Here is an 18502-nt window from a genome sequence, read left to right on the forward strand (position 1 = left end):
AGACACGTTCAGGTTCTTATCATGATAACTGAATTGAAATTACAAATAAAACATGCAGCAGCATTGATACTTTAATTTGCACAGCAGCAGCCAAAATATGAAAATATTTTTTAAAAACTATATAAACAACTACATATATTGTTATCAATAAATAAACCAAATTAATAATAATGTCTGATTTGGGAAAATAAATAACATTTTAGATTTCGTTTTTCAGGTTTCAAAGACAACAAAGACCAAACTTGTCTCGATGTATAAATTAATCCAATATAAAGTGGAATATTTCATTCTTATTAACAACAAGAAAAAGAGATATTGCCATTTGAAACCATCACTGGCGTTTAAAAAAAAGTAAAAATAACCTCACTCGTTACTACTGTTTTAATCGTGTTGCGAACCCTTCGTCACCGCGCATGCGCACTGTCGCAAAGTGCGTGCACGCTCCAGAGGCGTGCGCGTGATAAAGAATACGTGCGCGGACCCGGCTGTAGTGCTCGAGCAGTGTATCGCGGCGCGTGTTTGTGTGTTTTTGTGTCGTTTTGTGTCGTGGCGGTTGTTGGTCATCAGCAGCACAGCAGCGGGTTAAATGTAGGAGCAGCGCGAGATGGCCGGTGTGTAAACACACAAACATATAAACACACACACACACACACGCATTTACACACACTCTGATTGTGTTGTGTTTTCTCGCAGATCTCTCTCTACTGCAGGATTCACACGAGGACACAGACGGATGTGAGTTTCGCGCGTGTGCTTTTTAGCCTAATACACCGTCCTTAAGTTAGTTTAAAATTCAGATATAGAGGTTAAGCTGAGTAAGTTTATAGTCAGATCAGTGTTTGTATTATACACACTGATAAGAGTTCATGTTCACAGCTGTCTGTGTGTGTTCATTGTGTGTTTCTGTAAAGCTTGTATACATCAGCCCCTAACCCATACAACACAGTCACATTTAGTCTGTGATACTATCAGCTGGAAACTGATGAAGACATCTGGCATAATTCTCAAACACTTGAACAGAACCAGCACAGATTCACAGCTCATTGATTCATCATCACCTGTGATTTAATGTTGTGCTGCTTCTGCTGTGTTGTGCTGTGTTGTGTTGTGCTGTGCTGTGTTGTGCTGTGTTTACTCACTGTGTCTCACATCTGTGTCTGTCAGTTGGTGTAGATGGCTACAGCTCAGAGTCTGACGCCATTATAATCCCCTCAGCTCTGGATTTTGTGTCTCAGGATGAGATGTTGACTCCTCTGGGACGACTTGACAAATACATTAACAGCGAGAACGTCTTTCACAGGTGAGAAATCACTCACAGTCTTTGTTTTTTTACTTGCAGTCTGATTTTAAGATATGATGTATGTTTTCAAATGCAGACCTTACTTGGAGTCTGGTCACAGAGATATTCTGAGTGATGTGCTGTGATTGAGATGTTGACTGTGTTTGTGTGTTACAGACAGATGGTGGCCCGCAATATTTTGGACACACTCCGAGCGATCAGTGAGGATGACAGGGAGTGCGTGTCTGTGCTGGAGCGGATCGACAGACTCGCCGATGACTCGGGTACATCTGTAATAATGAGAGTTTTATTTAGTTTGATCATGCAGCTGTGTTGTTGACTGACAGAAAGTTGTGTGTTTTTGCGTCCATCGTCACATTAATTTAATGACGTGTGTTCCTCGGAGCCGGCGGTTCGAGCAGAGCTTATGGAACAAATCCCACATATTGCGATCTTCTGTCAGGAGAACAGACCTTCCATTCCATTTGCCTTCTCAAAGTACCTCTTACCCATCGTCGTGAGATACCTGGCAGATCAGAATAACCTGGTAAGTTACAGCCGCTTATCTAATCTCTGTTCGGATGAGCCGGCGGTGGTTATCGTATTTTTTTCCTCGTAGGTTCGTAAGACGAGTCAAGCGGCGCTTCTGGTTCTTTTGGAGCAGGAACTTATAGATCGAGGAGATGTGGAGAACCTGGTGTGTCCTGTGTTAGTGGACCTCACCGCTCCAGACAGCAATGATGATGTGAAAACGGAGGCCATGGCGGTGAGGATCTCCACTTTTAAAGCGTCCAATCAGAAGCGTTTCATCCCGACTGATCGTTGAGAGATTTTGCTGGTCTCGTTTTAGATTATTTGTAAAATGGCACCGATGGTGGGGAAAGACGTCACAGAGCGACTGTTTCTGCCGCGCTTCTGCGAGATGTGCTGCGACTGCCGCATGTTTCACGTACGCAAGGTGGGCGACTCTCATTGGCTCGTAATTCGACTCTGGAGGGAGCTAGTCTGTTCTCATTGGCTGATTGAAGAGATGTTGTGTTTGACAGGTTTGTGCAGCAAACTTTGGTGATATCTGCAGTGTTGTTGGAGGAGAGGCCACAGAAGAGCTTCTGGTATGTTTCACTAACAAGCATGCAAAACATAGCTATTTGAAATCTGGCTCCCCTTGTGATGTCATAAGGGGATCTTATTATAATAATACTGCCCCTTAATTTGCACTATCCAACCACGACACTATAAAATGAAAATAATTGACAGCACAATAGGCTTTATGCCCAGCTGCCTGAACTTCAGCCAGATCCTTGTGTCCTGTCTGCCATTATCGGACAAACTGATTAATCCAGGTGTGTCTGATTTTTGTTCTTGTAACTACTGAGGTCAGGTACACCTGGATTAATCAGTTTGTCCAATAATGGCAGACAGGAAACAAGGAGCTGGCTGAAGTTCAGGAAGTAGTGCAGCTGGTCATAAAGCCTATTGAGTTTCTCTTTCAACAAACCACCATTATGGTGATCAGTGTTTGCATTTCATCAGCTCATTTGCATTTTAAAGGACACACCCAAAAACAACACATTTTTGTTCACACCTACAAAGTGCCACTTGTAACATGCTATAATAAATGATCTGTGGGGTATTTTGAGCTAAAACTTCACAAATTTAGTCTGGAAACAAAAGATTTATTTGACATCTTAAAGGGGACATTTCACAAGACTTTTTTTAAGATGTCAAGTAAATCCTTGGTGTCCCCAGAGTACACATGTGTAGTTTTAATTATAACATGTTAAAATTGTCACTTTGTAGGTGTGAGCAAAAATGTGCCGTTTTGAGTGTGTTCTTTAAAATGCAAATGAGCTGATCTCTGCACTAAATTGCAGTGTCATGGTTGGATAGTGCAGATTAAGGGGCGGTATTATTATAAGAAGATCCCCCTTATGACATCACAAGGGGAGAGAAATTTCAATGTCATTTATTTTTCACATGCTTATGCTTGCAGAGAATGGTTTACCAAAACTAAGTTACTGGGTTGATCGTGATCACATTTTCTAGGTTGATAGAAAACTGGAGACCCAATTATAACACTTAAACATGGAAAAAGTCAGAATTTCATGATATGTTACCTTTTAAATATTTTAGATTGTTTATGTTATCCGACCCTAACCCTTCTCTGATTTTCTCTTGGTCTCGTGCAGCTGCCACGTTTTTTCCAGCTCTGCTCAGATAACGTTTGGGGCGTACGTAAGGCCTGCGCCGAGTGTTTCATGAGCGTCTCCTCCGCCACATCTCCAGAAGTGCGACAGGCGAAGCTCTCGTCCCTGTTCATCAGTCTGATCAGTGACCCCTCCCGCTGGGTGCGTCATCTCATCCGGCTTTATTTAAAATGTGTAACTCGTGCCATGTTTCAAACCCGTGTGCTGTTCTGTCTCATCAGGTGCGTCAGGCGGCGTTTCAGTCGTTGGGTCAGTTCATTTCCACGTTCGCGAGTCCCTGCAGCAACGCGGGACAGTACTTCAGAGATCCCAACGGCGAGGGTGTACCGCACAGGTGAGATACAGCGACTCATGGATGAAGGAGATTGTTTAATGATAGATGGTCTCAATGATGTCTCGCTTGTTTCTCGGTCCCTCGTGCAGCACGAGTACATATGTTGCAGACACGCTGCAGCAGAACTGCGTTTCCCATAATGCCTCGGGCTGTGAGGAGCACGGTGGTGCTGATGTAGGAGAGGAGGGTGGAGGTGAGCAGACGGCTGAGGTTCTTTCGGGAGATGAGTCCATCAGCGGCGATAGTGCTGTACCTAAGTGCCTTCCTGAGGAGATGGAGCTTTTATCTGGACTTGCTGAACCGGTGGAGGAGCAGAATCCACCGACATCAGCACAGGAAGACCTTTCACCTCCTCCTGAAAGTCCTGAGGGGGACCCGACGCCAAACTCCACGCAGAACCTTCAGGAGAAGAGCTGTGAAGAAAACATCTCTGCTCCATCAGCGAACCCACACGAGATTCCCGAGCAGGAGCTCTTTAACTCCTTCCACTACTGGAGGACGCCCATCCCAGAGATCGACCTGGATCTGCTAAAGGAGGAGGAGGAGATCCGGCTGGAGGAGGAGGAGATCCGGCCGTCGAATCGGAGCGCTCCTCCGGCTCTGGGCAGAAAACAGCTGGAGGAGCTTATTGAGAACCTGGAGCCACACACCGATGACCCTGATGTTAAAGGTGAGCCGTGTGATTGACTGGCGTCTTTAACAATGATTGTTTTTATTTTTTGAGCTACGTTTCTTTAGTGCTGTGCAGTCTTTGCAGTCTCTTATTATTATGATGCCCGGTCCTCTTTACTCTCTCATATGTTGAACCGTCACAAATCATTCACCAGATTAAACTGTAGAGATTTTATGGCTGTAGTCAGACAGTGTTATAATCACAATGTTTAAGTCGTTATGGCTCAATAGTGTCTGATATTTAGAGCTGGTTAAGTGAGATGGAAGGAAACGACTACAGGAAGTTGCAGGAACCTTGAGCTGAAAACAGAACAGGGAGTGAGCACCACTTTAACCCTTAAAAATACTTCAGCTCACAATTCATCCATATTAAAATGCCATCACGTTATCTTATAACAGAGCTCCAAATGCATCCATCATTACAGTAATCCACTTGTGAATGGGTTCATAAATGTTTTCAGAGAAGAAAGAAATAATACTTGAAAGACAGAGACCCCTTCACAAACAGGTCACGTGACCACACGCACAAAAGTGATGTCACTGTATGTGTGCTGTGTTTGTTACAGCTCAAGTTGATGTTCTGACCGCCGCGCTGAAGGCCACGGTTTTGGACTCTGAAGCAGAAGATCCAGCGTTCCTGGAGCCCCGGCCCGCACAGTCAAACCCCTTCAACTCACACCAATCCACTGATCTCCTGTCAGTCAGCACACAGGTCAGCATAAATCAAACACATTCATCCAATGCAACTTATCCATTAAACATCTTCATATTCAGCTGATGCAGTAACATCTGAATGTCACTTTACACTGCTACTCTTGATGCCCTATTCCAATTGGTTGCCTGTATCTGATTTTGACAACCCGCTTACATCATCATCATCTTTTAAAAGCGACTCGTTATCTTCATTTACACTAAACACTTAAAAAAACAATTCAAGGTAGAAATACTGACCCTGAACGGCTTTAACCACAGAGGAAGTTAAAGATTGCGATATGCAATGAACAGACAAAATGATTTTACAAGATTATAGAGCTGTTACAAGATAGAAAACTTCAACGTTGCGCTGCTAAGAAGAGTCATGTGATTTTTAATGATGCACAACACATCTTGAGATGGGAATATCCGGTCTGTCCGTTTACATTGCGGATGCGAATGCATATATCCGATTCATATCCGAGTTATTTCCACATATGAAAGAGGCCTGAAAAAGATCAGAGAATATCTATGTGTTTTTTCCTGGGTCATATATCCCATCTGTGCTACTTGAGGGAAAATATTGGAATTGAGTCGCATCAAACAGGCAGCCCCTTTGATATGAATGTGTTCATGTGCATCTTTTAAATGTTAAGGTATTGCAAGTGTTGTTAAATCGCTTGCTAGATTTGATGCTTTGATATGCATATGCGTTCTAAATCTGATTGGCTAATACTCTCATGTGTTTTGCCGTGTGGTTTCGCCCCGCAGGTGAACTGTGATGATGAGGACTCGGATGTGAGTGACGGTTTGAATCCTGAAGATGAGCACAAATCTAAACATCAGGTGAGTTCTGGCGAGTGATGTCAGTCCTGTCAATCCCATAATGCTCCACTCTGACCGCCTGTCTCCTTGCACGCCCCAGGACGTGGTTCCTCAGCCGTTACTGGACCAGTATCTGTCCATGACCGACCCGTCTCGCGCTCAGACCGTAGACATGGAGATCGCCAAACACTGTGCCTATAGTCTGCCCGGTGTGGCTCTGACGCTGGGACGACAGAACTGGCACTGCCTGCGAGACACCTACGAGACGCTGGCCTCCGACATGCAGGTGAAACAATCGTTGGGTAGCCCCGCCCACAGTGATATTTCATTGGCTCAAACTTCTATTGTGTATTATTTATCTGAACTTTTTTTGTGCTTTTGTCAGTGGAAGGTCCGGCGCACGCTGGCGTTCTCCATTCATGAACTGGCTCTGATTCTGGGCGATCACCTCACTGCCGCTGACCTGGTGCCCGTATTCAACAGCTTCCTGAAGGATCTGGACGAGGTTCGCATCGGAGTCCTCAAACATCTCTACGACTTCCTCAAGGTCAAAGTCACCTTCATGGATTGACGTGTGGTTTAATGTATTTATCACGGATCGGCAGTATCTTCTTTGTTTGGTTTTTTCAGTTGAATGTTTCTTATCTCATCATCAGGGCGTTTGTTTCTCGTTCAGTCGGTAGTGTTCACTCACGTAATACATGCGGGCATGTGGAAGGTCAAGCTTGAGCGCATTGCATTGTGGGATATCACGCTGTGTGCTCTGCTGTATACCTTGGCAAACATAGCAGGAATTTCTGCTGTTTGATGTTTCTATAAAATCCTCATGCTGTGCACAGTGTATACGGCTGATATAACAGCGTCTGATCTCTTACAGTTTGACCAATAAAAGACTCTCATCCTTTAAACACATTCAGTTCATCAGTCAAACGTGTTGTTTTGTCTGCGTTTCTCTTTCAGTTGTTGCATCAGGACACACGGAGGAAATATCTCTACCAACTGCAGGAGTTTTTAGTGACGGACAACAGTCGAAACTGGAGGTTTCGCTCTGAACTGGCTGAGTATGACCTTCATTACTATTGACTTACCCTTTCATAAAGCCTCCTGTTAATAAACCATCAAATATCACCAGGGTTGCAAAATTCTGGGAATTTATGGGAATTAACGGGGATAAACTGGTTGCCTATAACCGTGAATTTAAATGTAGTTGAAAAAAAATCTTCATATTAGAATGACTTTTAAATGATTTTTGATGAAATAAATCTAGGCTTGATGAGCGTTAGTATAGTGATTCTCAAAATTTGTATGACCTTGCATGCATGTCTGTTTATGACCAAACAAAATGTTTATTTATGTTTGTATATGATACAGTTTATATACATTTCCATATAATTCCCATAAATTCTTGTTAAGTATTCAATTTGGAAATATTTCCAAAATAATCAACTGATATCAGCTAGAGGAACACAATGTTAAAGCATTGATTTAATGGTGTGTGTGTGTGTGTCCGCGTGTGCGTGTGTATTACAGGCAGCTGGTTCTGTTGTTGGAGTTGTACAGCGCTCAAGATGTTCACGATTATCTGAGACCGCTGGCATTCTGTCTCTGTACCGATCGAGTCTCATCTGTACGGTGGACGTCCTACAGATTGGTACTGAAACCAGAGGGACCTCACTTCACATTTACACTCATATAGACACACACACACACACACACACACACAAAAGCTTGAAGTCTAATCTCAGATGTTTTATATTTTAATGCAACACATTTTGTGTCCTGTGTATTTTGGTGAGTTTATATAAACACTTCTGTAACGTCTCTGAGCGGATCATGACCATAAACACAGATATACTGAAGAAAGACATGAATATTAATCACGTCTCTCATATGCCAATAATGATACGCTTACAATTCACAAACCTAACGATCTGATCTGAACTCTGTCACTTATCTGAATGAAATGAAGAATCTATTAAAAAAACTCGGTTTTCAGTGCCTAAATCTGTGAAGGTCTGATCTCTGTGTGTGTGTGTGATTGTGTGTGTGTGTTTTCAGGTGAGTGAGATCATCAGGAAGTTGTCCACCTGTTCATCTCTCCTGGTGAATTTTCTCAGTGAGCTGGTGGATAAATTCTGTCATTCATCAAAGTGGTCTGGACGGCAGGCGTTTGCTTTCGTCTGTCAGGTGATTCGCCGGTCAAACGCTCTTTTCATTCTATCACAGTTCTCAGAGCAGTTCTTCATCATCTGCTTGTGTCTCACTAGTTGTCTTTAGAGGAGGAATGTCTGACCCTGGATCAGTTCTCCGAACACCTGCTGCCTCCTCTGCTGCAGCTGGCATCTGATCCTGTGCCCAACGTCCGTGTGCTGCTCGCCAAGACCCTGCGTCAAACACTGCTTGAGAAAGGTGTGTGTGTGTGTGTTTATGAGAAGTTTGTGTGTCGTGTGTGTGTGTGTGTGTGTGTGTGTGTGTGTTATTGTTGTTACTCTGCTCATTGTGTATCCTTTCTCCTGCAGAATACTTTCTGAACTCTACCAGCTGTCACCAGGAGGCGCTGGAGCACACATTGGTCGCCCTACAGACTGACATCGATAAAGATGTGAAATATTTTGCTAGCGTTCATCCGGGAAGCACCCGCCTCAATGAGGACGCCATGAGCACCACCTCATCTACGTATTGAACGCGTGAGCGGCTCTGATTGGCCAGATACTGAGAAACGAACCCAGAATGCACCTCACTACAGCAGACACTTGTTGGGTTATTTGTGGGTTTTTACGCATTCTCATTTAATTTGCCACAGAAGCCTTAAAACCGTCTTCCTTACAGCAGGAAATACTTGAAGAGCTGGAGAAATCAAACTCTTGACTAACTCCACTGAACCTTGACTAACTCAACTAAACCGTTCACATTTCAGCCTAGCGACGGGTCAGTTATCTTCTAACTCTTTCTGCTCCTGATGGGACCTTATCTCTCTCATATATCATGTTGTAGTCACAGATGAGACGTCATCACAGGTGTCTGTCTGATCTCAAGGGCTCGAGTCGTCGGTCATTTTAATCTTTAATGCAGCACATTGTTGTACTGATGGACGTTTGCTGTTCCTCGTGTGATGGGACGCTCGTCTGCATAGAAACAAATGTAAACTTGTATTTTTTAAAGCGATATTACGAGTGGTTCATTTCGCTGAGAATGTGAACATATTGAATATGAAATCATCACTTGAAGCCTTTGAGTATTTTAATGCAAAAATTCTCTCTCTCACTCTTTCAATTTTCTGTATATATTTGTTTTTGATCATGAATAGCATCGCTGTTATTCTCTTAACTTGCCCAGAATAAAATTTCAGATAAATGTGTTTTTCTGTGATGTTTTGATATTGTGAGAACCTAATGCTTTGTCCTGATATATTTTCATCTTAAATTCAGTTTTACTTTCAACCTCAACTTCATCTTAAAGTGGGTTAGGTTAGGGTGCTTCACAAATTAAAATCCCATATGGGTACACAAATAAGATACACATGTGTGTGTTTCATTACACTGACTGACAAAATACAATGAGTTCAAACTCATCTTTTCTTAATGTGTTCTCATAAACACAGATGATGTCTGGACTCTAGAGTTAATTCTTATGTGTGCCCTCCAATATTTCTGTTGTCTAGTTCAGATTTTCTGCTGTGAATGAATCTTCCAGCATGAATGAATGTCCTATGATCTGAAATCACAGAGGTCTTTTGTGTCTTTTGACAGTGGATGAACTTTTGCCAGCTTGTTTTAGTCTTTTGGCAGCACATCATTCATTCGAGACACCTGCGTGCTGAATTTGCCAGCAACTGAAATGAGGTCACATACGACAAATAATTCACATCACAAACACAAAATATTGAGTTTCATTGAGCCGTTTTATTAAAATACTTTTGACAAATAGGAGGAGAAGGTACAGAAGTGTGTTAAAATATTTTTCTTGATGAAACTGCGTCTTTTTCCCTGCACTCTTTATCAAAAGCATTTTTTTGGCATCATGAGAAGAACACATCTGATTCTGTCTGAAAGTAAAAAAATATATACAAATCCAAACACATTTGCTCAGACACTATAAAATATCTCAAAGAAATAAAAGAGGAATCTAATTTACATGATTGTATTAACGCTTCTTATAAAGAAAACTGTGTTTGGGTCACGGGTCAGTACTGACAGTTCATGCATTTGGCCATTTTGCTTCCGTAATCGACACACTCGGGTCCGATGCATTCACAGCAGGCGTTGTGAAACCAGCGATACTTGGAGCCGCCCATGGATTCACAGTACAGCTTACACTGATTAATGGACACGCAGTCATCAAAGTACACAACCGTGCACATTTTATCTGCAAAAGATCAAATCAACCAATCAGAATGCAGGACATTAGTCTCAGTATTTACTCACTAAGTTTACTGCAATGTAAAATTGTTCACTGGGACTCGGCCCTTACAAACATTAACCATGATAATAGTAAAAGTGTAGTAACCATGTTAATTTGTTTGGCATAATGATTATTACATAAGCCACAATGAATATTTTTCAGGATCATCATAAAGTCAATCAGATCAATTCTCATTAAAACTCATTCTGAACTTAAATAAGAGATGAAACATTTTTAGCGGTTTCAACCAATCTAATAATTTGAAATACTTTCACCATTTCATTCAAAGTTTTTTCTACTGTTGATAAAACATCAGATTAGAAACAAAATAGTTGTAACTAAACGGAGACATATTTCTTTGGGTCTTTTTAGAGACACCTGCGATCTGCTGGATATCGGATTAACAAATGTGTTTTTCTGTGAATGACAGCACAAGATCATGAGGTCAATGCACAATAATTCAACATCAATTACCATCAACTTAATAAAGCTTCTGTCTTCTGAAGCGTGAGGTGTTTAATACTCAACAATCTTCTCAAACACCACGCTTACCCTGAGTATTATCATAGCTGGCGTGGATGCTGTTGCCGGGCAGTGAGATGTTCTGATGTGAATCCTCAATGGTCTCCAGATAAGAGACCAGACTCTCATGGTAGGAAAGCTCTTCGGTTACTGGAAATGACACCACCATCATGTTGACGGGTGAATCTCCTTCAGTCAGAGCTCGGAAGAGTGACGGGATCGGTCTGTACAGTTCCTCCACTGTGCTCTTGGCAGTGGCTGGCGTGGCGCTGTAATTTTTTGGGTTGCACATCCCTGTGAAGACAATATCAAAAAGGTTAGGGTTATCATTCAATGCAGATGGATTTGACGTGGGGTGCAGAATTGCTCATCTGCTTTTACTGTAGTTGAATTCAATGGTATTATAACAATGATTTCAGCAGCCAATAAACAACAACCCTTGTTTATCTCTGCTGCAAATAAAAAACTATAGTTCAGGTGGTCAGGTCATATTTACTATTACCATATGTAATATTTGTTTATGAGTTGTGAGGAGGACACAAAATCTTATATGGTCAAGTTCTCTTACCCACACAATCACAGCACTCCTCCCACAGAGAGCCAAGACACATCATACAGTCCTTACAACACGAGCAGTTTCCATCCTGTGGTCGGCACTGACACAGCTCCTGTTAAATGACAGCACACCAACACTATTAAACACAGATCAACACTAACACAACACTTACATTCTTCATTCATCAGATCCTTACTAACACAGTTAAACACAGAAATACCTCATCAGATCCTTAATAACAACAGTTAAACAGAGACATGCTTCATGAGTTCAACACAGTTAAACACAGACATGCTTCATGAGTTCAACACAGTTTAACAAGGTCGCGCTTCATCAGTTCAACGCTAACACAGTTGAACACAGGCACACTTTTTGAGTTCAACACAGTTAAACACAGACACACTTCATGAGTTCAACACAGTTAAACACAGACATGCTTCATGAGTTCAGCACAGTTAAACACAGACATGCTTCATGAGTTCAACACCAACAAAGATAAACACAGACACACTTCATGAGTTCAACACAGTTTAACAAGGTCGTGCTTCATCAGTTCAACGCTAACACAGTTGAACACAGGCACACTTTTTGAGTTCAACACAGTTAAACATAGACACACTTCATCAGTTCAACGCTAACACAGTTAAACACACACACACACTTCATGAGTTCAACACTAACACAGTTAAACACAAACACACTTCATGAGTTCAACACTAACACAGTTAAACACACACACACTTCATGAGTTCAACACTAACACAGTTAAACACACACACAGACACACTTCATGAGTTCAAAACTAACACAGTTAAACACAGACACACTTCATGAATTCAAGACTAACACAGTTGAACAACACAGACACACTTTACGAATTCAACACTAACACAGTTAAACACAGACACACTTCATGAATTCAAGACTAACACAGTTGAACAACACAGACACACTTCATGAATTCAACACTAACACAGTTAAACACACACACACTTCATGAGTTCAAAACTAACACAGTTAAACACAGACACGCTTCATGAGTTCAAAACTAACACAGTTAAACACAGACATGTTCCATCAGTTCTGAATATATTCAGTCTTTGACGTTTAATAGAACAGGCATGTTAAGACGAGTCCTTAACTTACATGAAAGAATTTTTTAACCATTCCATATCAAATCCAGTGACTGATTCTTTTCAGTTGGAACCACGTTAAACTAGTACAGAACCCAATTTAGTGCAGCAAACTGATTCCAGGTCAGCACAAGAGGATATATAAAAGCACCTACCTTCTCATGTTGATATTTATTATATAACAAAGCAGTAAAACATCTACAATAATCTAGATTCCCTTCAGTCAAACACATTTTATTACATCAATAGAGAGTTCATATGACAAAAACCTGCTGTTAGGAGGGAAAGTGTGAGGGGTCAAGAAGAAGTGAAACACAAACGAGCTCAAACACCTCACCGTGTCAGTCACACAACACATTCACTCTTCATATTTACCGACAAATGAAAGTTCATCTTACCTGAATGAGACACTTGCTTACATCACTGGCACACAGAGCTTTATTACAGCCCACAGCAAGAGAAAACCCCGAGACAAGAATGAGAAATACTGATGCTGCTCCTGATGACTGCATTCCGAATCCGATCCAAACCCTTCTGATCTACATCAACACACGACAGAGTGAATCAGAAGAGAGAAAGAGAGAGAGAGAGAGAGAGAGAGAGAGAGAGAGAGAGAGAACGAGAGGAAAGGAGAGGGAGAGAGAGACAGGAAGAGAAGCCTAATAAACAAACACTTCAAACATCAAAGACAAAAGCGGCGTCCGATTGATTGTGACGCCTCAATGAGCGGCAACATCAAAGACTAGAAACGTGTGAATGTATCGAATCACCTGACAATGAATCAAATCACTGCAGCGAAGCGACGCGACGCGACTGATTCAGAAACAGCGTGAAAAGTCTCTCACTCATTAATGAAGACTTCAGTCTCACCTCCAGAGAAACACGCGGCGTCTGCTCTCACAAACACAACACAAACACAAAACTTCTCACAAACGCGCCTTAAAGTCACACAAACACACTTTCAATTACTTTAATGCTATGCTTGTGTTTTTAGTTACAATATTGCCAAGAAATACACAATATGACAACAAAACTAGGTGCTAGGCACTGCTTTTGGCCTTCTACAAAACATTAAAGTTGATTTGATATTTAATTGATTCCTCTATAAATACACATTTATGATGTCATAATCATAGATAAGATCAAAATGTCACCATTCACACAATGCCTGTAAAATTATTAGACTTATTTATCGGCATTTAAATGTTATGATATGATAATGCACTGTATGTTTGTCTTTACTAAATTACTTCGTAAAATCAATTAATTTATGTTGCACTTCCCTTCATAAACTGGTGAATATTAAATATTTATAAGCAAACACCGCTCACGGTCTCTGCAGCGTCATCGAAATTAAATGAATACTGAATAATGAAATATTGCATGAGTGATTTATAATAATCTGCACAAGACCTTGCACTTGCAGTTCAAACCGTGACTGACTGGGTTTAACTGTGCAGCATGAAGGAAGTCCCGCCTTCATGTAAAAACAGCCAATCATCAATCGTTAAAGACGCTGGGGGAGGGGCTCTTACAGAGTGTGGGAGGTGTCTGTAAAGTATCTGTTCCGGCCTGCAGGTGGCACTGTTGACAAGTCATTAAACATAAGGTTATCACAAAACTAACCGTGCTGGTTCCCAAACAGGGATTATTTAATGTCAAATTATATTTCAGTATGTACTTTCAATCTGGTACTTTTTCTAACATGCTATATTGTTGTATTACATTTTCTATACATTTAAAAAAAGGTGGCATTTTATATTTCTACTTGCTTCTTAATGGGTAGCGAATTATTACTAATGTTAAATGATGGCAACATATTTTATTAATTATTTGTATTTATTGCATTTATGAACATTAGTTTCAATAACTGCTAGAACCGATTAATGTTATCAAAATATATCAACTTATTTGGCCGACATGCTTTTCATGTGAAACAAACTCAAACCTTCAAATGTTAACACAAACACACGACTGAATAAAAAAAAAAAGAGTTTTTATTCATGTTTTTCTTTATTTGTCCAAATAAATCTTGAACTGTACATCTTACAGCATTCGCTCGGGTGGAAAAAACATTTCTCAAAAAAAGTCACTTTATTTTGTTCTTAAAAGAAAGAAACAGGCTAAAAATAAAAAGGTTTTCATCTTCCTGAAATGAAGCTGTGAGAAAAACATCAAATCACAGTCCATAAATCACAGATCAGATGTTTCTGCTGTGGAGTTTTATCAACAGTATGAGCGCTCAGACATTCAGTCGTGTTAAATCACACAGCAGTCTGAGAGGAAAACTGACAACAAGAGAAACTCAATGATGGAAAGCAGAGGCACCTTATGAAAGCAAAGAGTTTCCATCTTTAAAATCAATCACATCAACTCACTCCATTCAACTGGATGAAGAAATATGGCAGCAAGAATCTTCATCCAATCTATCAAAACCAGGACAAGTGAAGAAAACCTCATGTGGCTCAAACCGTATCCCAGAATCCACCGCTCATGACCTCATGCAGTAAATAATCGAATTAACATGACGAACACAGTTTCAAAAAAAACAAAAAAACTACAGACGCGCTTTAATGTCAGACCTGCACAATTCACTCCTGTGTTACTTAAAAACTGTTTCATGTATCTGCAGTGTGTGTGTGTGTGTGTGTGTGTGTGTGTGTGTGTATCAGTCCATCAGCGTTCAGTGATGATTTGTTATTCCACTGAAAACACAAGACCAGCCGCATGATAAAGGCTGTTACCGCGGTGATGAGCGTTTCTTCACTCGTCCGATCCGGCGGAGCGTTTCTGAGTCCTCTTGCGTGGAGATCTCCTGGGAGAAGCTTTATCTGACGAGACAGTTTAACATCAGTTACACACAACCAGCATCTGTACCATTATCAGACAGATTCAGAAACAGAGCTTAAAGTAACACAAAAGACTGGAAACAAACTCTCACCTCGTCGACTCGCCACTGAACACAAGAGAAGAGAAGAGAAAGAGAGAGAGAGAGAAAGGAAATAAAGAGAGAGAGAGCGAGTGAGTGAACCAACCAGCAGCATTCACAACCAATCAGAGCTGTGATTGATCTCAAGCAGAAGACAGACAGATATCAGTCAAGCTCTCAGAAACAGAAAGACAGCCATCAGGAATATTCTCATATCACACAAACACTGATTCATGATTGGCTGAAACTCACTGATCTGGTTAAGTGTTTCCTGCGGGATCCAGCTCAAGTCTACATCATTGTGATTTGAGGTTCCCATCTCAACTTTAGCAGGTCGTCTCCTCTGCACACACACACAAACACTCATGACTACACAACACACTACACACAGATGCTGTTTAACATTATTAAACATGAAAAGATGCAGTTGTTAAAGGCGGAGTGCACAATGTTTGACAAACGCTTTGGAAAAGGAGACGGGCCGACAAACAAAACACACTTATAGCCAATCAGCAGTAAGGAGCGTGTCTACTAAACGACATCCTTGCCGGGTATGTGTGGGGCGGGTCTTTTAAAAGAAGGTCCAGATTCTATTGGGGTAGGGGCGTGTTTGTTTAGGTGATTTCAAATATCAACATTGGCTTTCAAACATTGTGCACTCCGCCTTTAATGTTAACATCACATCATGCAGAGAGACTTTAACATCTGTATCTTCTGCTGAAATCATCATTATTGCACACATACCTTTCGTGACTCCAGCAACTGATGTAACCCGACGACCACCAGCAACCCCAGACCAGACAAAAACACATACAAGAAGATTCTGCACACAAAAACACACAACACAACACAACTGATCAGAGTTCAGAACAAACAATACATCTGAGCAATGACACAAAGACAATCCTTCACTATAATCTACAGGATGATGTCATCAACAGAAAAATATTGAAGTGTATATTAAGTGTTGATAAAATATTTTTAAAAGCACACACATGCACAACAGGTCAAAGGTCACTCTTTCATTTACATTAAAAAAAGAATTCAATTCAGTGTCATCATTATTATTATTAAATGTAGAAGATAATAACAATAAAGTAAGTGACCCTAAACTTGTGACTGGTAGTGTAGATCAGCTCACAGCTACAGATGTTTTTAACTCTTTCCCCACTAGCGGGTTTTTTTTTCCAAAGTTGCCAGTCAGCACCAGCATTATTTATGATGTTATGACAATCTTACGTTTCTCCGTCCAGACCGTCCTCCTCCTCAGTGATGGTCACAGTCTGGTTGAAGACGGCGTCCTGGAAGACGTTACCCTGAAATGCAGAAAGATCAGAGATTGAAGAGAGATAATAAAGCATTAATCGTTTTATCTACAGTCACAGACTCTGAACTCAACCCAACATCACTCACGCTACTGTCTTTATAGTTCAGGTTGATGACCAGACCGAAGGGACGTCCACCCATCGGCTCTGCAGGGATGAAGGAGTATTCAAATGTGGCCTGACGCTGAGGAGGAACCACTGTGCCCAGCTGAAGAGCCGTGAAGTTCTGAATGTAGAACTGGAAGTCCTGAGGATAACGGAAAGAGGCGTCCAAAGAGTCCACGATGAAGTTTTCTGAGCCTTTGTTGGTGAATCCCAACAAAAACTTTACAATGTTGTTGGCAGGAAAATCTGGAACCGTAACAGAGAGAAAATAAAAGAGAGAAAAGCGTTGATTCATCATAAATATACATCTGTGTGCGTGTGTCTGGATCAGGGAACATGACATCACTACAACTTTTGATGTTCAGGTGAAATGTGAATCAGTTTATGCTCGAGAGATTCACAAATTTACTTTCTCCTTTGACGAAGAGGATGGTGGTGTCAGCGTTTGGTGAAGCCTTCATCTCCCCCACCAGACCTTCCTCCTCCTCCTCTTCTTCTTTTTCTTCAGTCTGAAAGCAAAAGGAAAAACATAAGGGTCTTGAATCGTGACCAACTACAGGTGATGTTTCTGGCACATGAAGAGAGTTTCTGTCTCTTACTAATTCAGTGTTTTCATCATCTTCAACCTCAGCTTCATCATCTTCATCATCAGCCATCACATCATCAGCAGTATCTTCATCCACAGCCTCCTCTTCTTCAGTTGCATCCTGTGCCAATACCACAGGACCTGATGACAAACACACACACACACACACACACACACACACACACACACACACACACACACACACACACACAGACACACACACACACACACACACCAAATCAGTTATAATATCTGAAGTCAAAATTACATCTTCTGTGACTTCACATAGACTTCAAATAATTAATTTATAGTCATTCATCAGAGATGTTTAGTCAAATAAATAAACGGCCACACTCGAGCTTCACGTGGACAGATTACTAGCCAAGTAAAAAGAGTAACATATGTGACTATATGTATGTTGTGTTTGCAGATGTATAATAAAGGCTGTAATATATTTATGTGTATTAATGTGTTGTGTTTAAATGAATCACAGCTGCAGCGGGAAGGACACGTCACACAAACACACACGCGCACACAGAAACACACATTCACTCCAGCGGGTTTAAACGTGTTCACGTGTTTCATTAACACACAACAGATGAAAGTTACAGATTACCGATCAGATTATTAGTTGATATAACAGAAAGTTGAGAGCCGCGCGGCCTTATGAAAGACTCAGTGTCGTGTAAACTCACCCTTCATCATCAGTGTGGCGGGAAACGCCAACAGGAGCAGCAGAAGCAGTTTATTCAACAACCTCATCGCGACAGTCAAACACAAATCAAACAACAACGAGAAAGAATGAAAAAATCTGTGTTAGAAACACACGTCAAGCGCTGCTCAAATCCACACTGAGGAAAACCTGCACTGCGACTGCGCCTCATCCGGGTCACCTCTGACGTTACACGCACGGACACGTGTCGCAATAGAAATAG

The 18502-nt window shown here is 41.2% G+C and overlaps 3 protein-coding genes across 5 annotated transcripts; 1 reads left to right on the forward strand and 2 right to left on the reverse strand.

Annotated features, from left to right (window-relative positions):
- Positions 1 to 417: 417 nt before the first annotated feature.
- Positions 418 to 9368, forward strand: ppp4r1 (protein phosphatase 4, regulatory subunit 1). The gene is made up of 20 exons (XM_073863760.1): positions 418 to 611; positions 694 to 735; positions 1165 to 1300; positions 1457 to 1558; positions 1679 to 1826; positions 1899 to 2045; positions 2130 to 2237; positions 2326 to 2391; positions 3469 to 3627; positions 3708 to 3820; positions 3910 to 4490; positions 5059 to 5204; positions 5957 to 6031; positions 6111 to 6296; positions 6396 to 6557; positions 6971 to 7071; positions 7541 to 7661; positions 8069 to 8197; positions 8278 to 8419; positions 8530 to 9368. Exons 1-20 carry the CDS (start codon positions 605 to 607, stop codon positions 8691 to 8693), a joined length of 2835 nt encoding a protein of 944 aa, XP_073719861.1. The 5' UTR covers positions 418 to 604; the 3' UTR covers positions 8694 to 9368.
- A 524-nt stretch (positions 9369 to 9892) lies between these two features.
- Positions 9893 to 14076, reverse strand: twsg1b (twisted gastrulation BMP signaling modulator 1b). 2 transcript variants are annotated; one of them, XM_055181562.2, is made up of 6 exons: positions 13954 to 14076; positions 13393 to 13513; positions 13021 to 13156; positions 11502 to 11601; positions 10964 to 11227; positions 9893 to 10375 (listed from the first exon to the last, which is right to left on the reverse strand). In XM_055181562.2, exons 3-6 carry the CDS (start codon positions 13132 to 13134, stop codon positions 10194 to 10196), a joined length of 660 nt encoding a protein of 219 aa, XP_055037537.1. In that variant the 5' UTR covers positions 13135 to 13156; positions 13393 to 13513; positions 13954 to 14076; the 3' UTR covers positions 9893 to 10193. The 2 variants fall into 2 exon arrangements, with proteins under 2 accessions (XP_055037537.1, XP_055037536.1); XM_055181561.2 differs by having other exon boundaries at positions 13021 to 13161.
- A 530-nt stretch (positions 14077 to 14606) lies between these two features.
- Positions 14607 to 18465, reverse strand: ssr1 (signal sequence receptor, alpha). Of its 2 annotated transcripts, XM_055181558.2 has the most exons (9): positions 18263 to 18465; positions 17581 to 17708; positions 17391 to 17490; positions 16965 to 17227; positions 16791 to 16867; positions 16296 to 16374; positions 15804 to 15894; positions 15564 to 15578; positions 14607 to 15453 (listed from the first exon to the last, which is right to left on the reverse strand). In XM_055181558.2, exons 1-9 carry the CDS (start codon positions 18327 to 18329, stop codon positions 15386 to 15388), a joined length of 888 nt encoding a protein of 295 aa, XP_055037533.2. In that variant the 5' UTR covers positions 18330 to 18465; the 3' UTR covers positions 14607 to 15385. The 2 variants fall into 2 exon arrangements, with proteins under 2 accessions (XP_055037533.2, XP_055037534.2); XM_055181559.2 differs by lacking the exon at positions 15564 to 15578 and having other exon boundaries at positions 18263 to 18462.
- Between the last annotated feature and the right edge of the window lie 37 nt (positions 18466 to 18502).

Source organism: Misgurnus anguillicaudatus, chromosome 25, assembly GCF_027580225.2.
Source record: "Misgurnus anguillicaudatus chromosome 25, ASM2758022v2, whole genome shotgun sequence".
Lineage (NCBI taxonomy): Eukaryota > Metazoa > Chordata > Actinopteri > Cypriniformes > Cobitidae > Misgurnus > Misgurnus anguillicaudatus.

What these genes read in the sequence shown, in the direction of transcription:
- ppp4r1 (XM_073863760.1), top strand. An exon ending in TGAAAACGGAGGCCATGGCG is followed by an intron (nt 2,046 to 2,129) that starts GTGAGGATCTCC and finishes GTCTCGTTTTAG; the next exon opens with ATTATTTGTAAAATGGCACC. An exon ending in GGTGGACGTCCTACAGATTG is followed by an intron (nt 7,662 to 8,068) that starts GTACTGAAACCA and finishes GTGTGTTTTCAG; the next exon opens with GTGAGTGAGATCATCAGGAA.
- twsg1b (XM_055181562.2), bottom strand. Translation starts at nt 13,134, where the DNA reads ATGCAGTCATCAGGAGCAGCATCAGTATTTCTCATTCTTGTCTCGGGG. An exon ending in TAAGCAAGTGTCTCATTCAG is followed by an intron (nt 11,602 to 13,020) that starts GTAAGATGAACT and finishes GTCATTTAACAG; the next exon opens with GAGCTGTGTCAGTGCCGACC. An exon ending in CAGCTATGATAATACTCAGG is followed by an intron (nt 10,376 to 10,963) that starts GTAAGCGTGGTG and finishes GATCTTTTGCAG; the next exon opens with ATAAAATGTGCACGGTTGTG.
- ssr1 (XM_055181558.2), bottom strand. Translation starts at nt 18,329, where the DNA reads ATGAGGTTGTTGAATAAACTGCTTCTGCTGCTCCTGTTGGCGTTTCCC. An exon ending in TGAACTATAAAGACAGTAGC is followed by an intron (nt 16,868 to 16,964) that starts GTGAGTGATGTT and finishes TCTGCATTTCAG; the next exon opens with GGTAACGTCTTCCAGGACGC. An exon ending in AGTTGCTGGAGTCACGAAAG is followed by an intron (nt 15,895 to 16,295) that starts GTATGTGTGCAA and finishes GTGTGTGTGCAG; the next exon opens with AGGAGACGACCTGCTAAAGT.